Below are 2120 nucleotides of genomic sequence, written 5' to 3'. Positions count from 1 at the left end.
AAACAATTATTTTATATGAAATTTCGCTAATAAATAGTCAAATGATGAAAAAACACGCTGCTTTTAACTCACAGCATTCAATTATTAAACTTTTATAATTGGAATGCAAATAAAATTGAATATTTATTATTTATGGAATTTTGATTTACAGTCGGGTGACTTTTGGCCAACATGCATGTATATTGTTGTTTTTCGGGATGGCCATTTCTGTTGCCAAATAAACACACGCACTATATATGTTTTCTTCACACGTTTATTACTGTTCTTATTTTATTATTTTAACTAATGTCCATTGTCCGGAAATCTTTTGTTATACATCTTCAGTGACACTTTTCGTTTCCGTGTGTGTTCTTGCTCCACTTACTTCATTCAGTTCTTCCAAGATGTGTATCCTTATGTGCGCATGCGTTTGAGTCCTTGTTTGTATCTGTGTGTGGGTGTGTGTGTGCTTTTGTGTGTGTCATAGTTTTTAGCAGCAGTGTGGCCTTCCCCTCAGCCCCAACCTCTCACCCCATTGTGCTACTGCTGTCCTAAGACCACGCCAAAATAGTTTGGTACAGTTCCTGTATTCTTCTGTGTACGTGTGTTCGCCCACGATATATTTCCATCGTGGTAGTTGTTGTTGTTATTGCCATCGTTGTCACGGCCGCTACTGCCGCTGTTGTTGTTAATTGTGTTGTTGACATTGTTATGGCCGTCCATGAAATTTCTTGTGTATGTGTTTGTGTGTGTGCACGGGTTCACTTCGTATGTTGTATGTATTCATGCTCTTTATATAGTTTCATTTATTTATTTTATCTATCCCTATGTCTTATATTTATCGCAGGTATGTGACAAATATATTTATATATTCATTTATTTATCTGTGTATTTATTTATTTATTTATTTATACATCTATATTTCTCATAGGTAACATAGGTAAGTGCATATATGTCTATTGTGTGTGTATTACCCTTCTTGGTTACATAAGTTATTGTGTATGAGTATGTGTGTGGGGGGGACTCTACCTCTTATCGATCTAGTGGGGCAGAAATAAGTAAGGTCATGTTTATCATATTGTCACATGTCAGTCTCAGGAGGAGGCCTAATTCTTCAGTGTCAACACCATGGAACTCCACATCGCTCTCGCTGATCACCTCCACGCATTTCTCCACACCAAAATCAACATCGATAGATAGGTATATGGACACTACGTCCATACTGCCTATTATGCATCTCGTCAGGTCGTGGGCACGGTTGAACTCATTGATTCTGCTGAGGAGGTCCTCTGTGCTTTCACACACATCTGGGGATATTTTTATCAGATGGCTTATTATCATTGAGAGGAAGTAGGAGATCCGGTAGTTGTTGGCAACATTGGCTCCGCAGACCGGTCTCATCGGTGGTCCTGTCACTGGGTCAGTAGTCATTTTATGATCCTTGCGCAGTCCATACAGTGCTGGGATGTCATTATTGGTGCCCTGGAAGTTGTTGGACGTGTGCTTCTTTGCCCCTAGTTTGTTTGATCACATCATCATATGAGATTGAGGATCTTTTCTCTCTCTCCTCATACACCCGTATTATTGTTTCCCTCATGTTGATAATGTGGGGTAGGTACCCTTCAACAAAAGGATTTGCATCCCTCAACAGACAAATGACGAAATAGAAGCACGATTCAACATGGTGAGTACTAAACTTATACAAATTTTAGAGCAATAAACTAGAAGACGGAGTGGTAAAGAGGCACAGCAACTCGACAAGAAGACCACAGGTGGCCTGTGCAAGCTCATACAGCGCACAAGAAATAGGGAAGTCGTGTACTTCTGCACGGACAAGTCCGGCGGAATATCGGTAGACAGCCTGTCGAACTACATCCAGGTGATGCAACCCCACATCACCAATATGAGGGAAACAACGATACGGGAGTATGAGTAGAGAGGGAGAGAGAGAGAGGGAGAGAGAGAGAGAGAGAGAGGGAGAGAGAGATAGAGAGAGAGAGAGAGAGAGAGAGAGAAAGAGAGAGAGAGAAGATCCGCAATGCTCATATGATGATGTGGTCAAACATCCTAGGAGCAAAGAAACGCACGGCCAACAACTCCCAGGCCACCAGCAACGACATTCCGGCACCGTATGGACTACA

At 41.3% G+C, this 2120-nt stretch overlaps 1 protein-coding gene across 1 annotated transcript in view; it reads right to left on the bottom strand.

Moving 5' to 3' along the window:
* LOC106879865 (cartilage matrix protein) overlaps positions 1–702 on the bottom strand; it is a 54123-nt gene extending 53421 nt beyond the window's left edge. The window contains exon 1 of the mRNA XM_052967643.1: positions 559–702. Coding sequence (XP_052823603.1) covers positions 559–702 — 144 coding nt within the window. The remainder of the gene's footprint in view (positions 1–558) is intronic.
* Between the last annotated feature and the right edge of the window lie 1418 nt (positions 703–2120).

Source organism: Octopus bimaculoides, chromosome 4 (genome assembly GCF_001194135.2).
Source record: "Octopus bimaculoides isolate UCB-OBI-ISO-001 chromosome 4, ASM119413v2, whole genome shotgun sequence".
NCBI lineage: Eukaryota > Metazoa > Mollusca > Cephalopoda > Octopoda > Octopodidae > Octopus > Octopus bimaculoides.
This window is presented reverse-complemented; position numbering and strand designations above follow the sequence as displayed.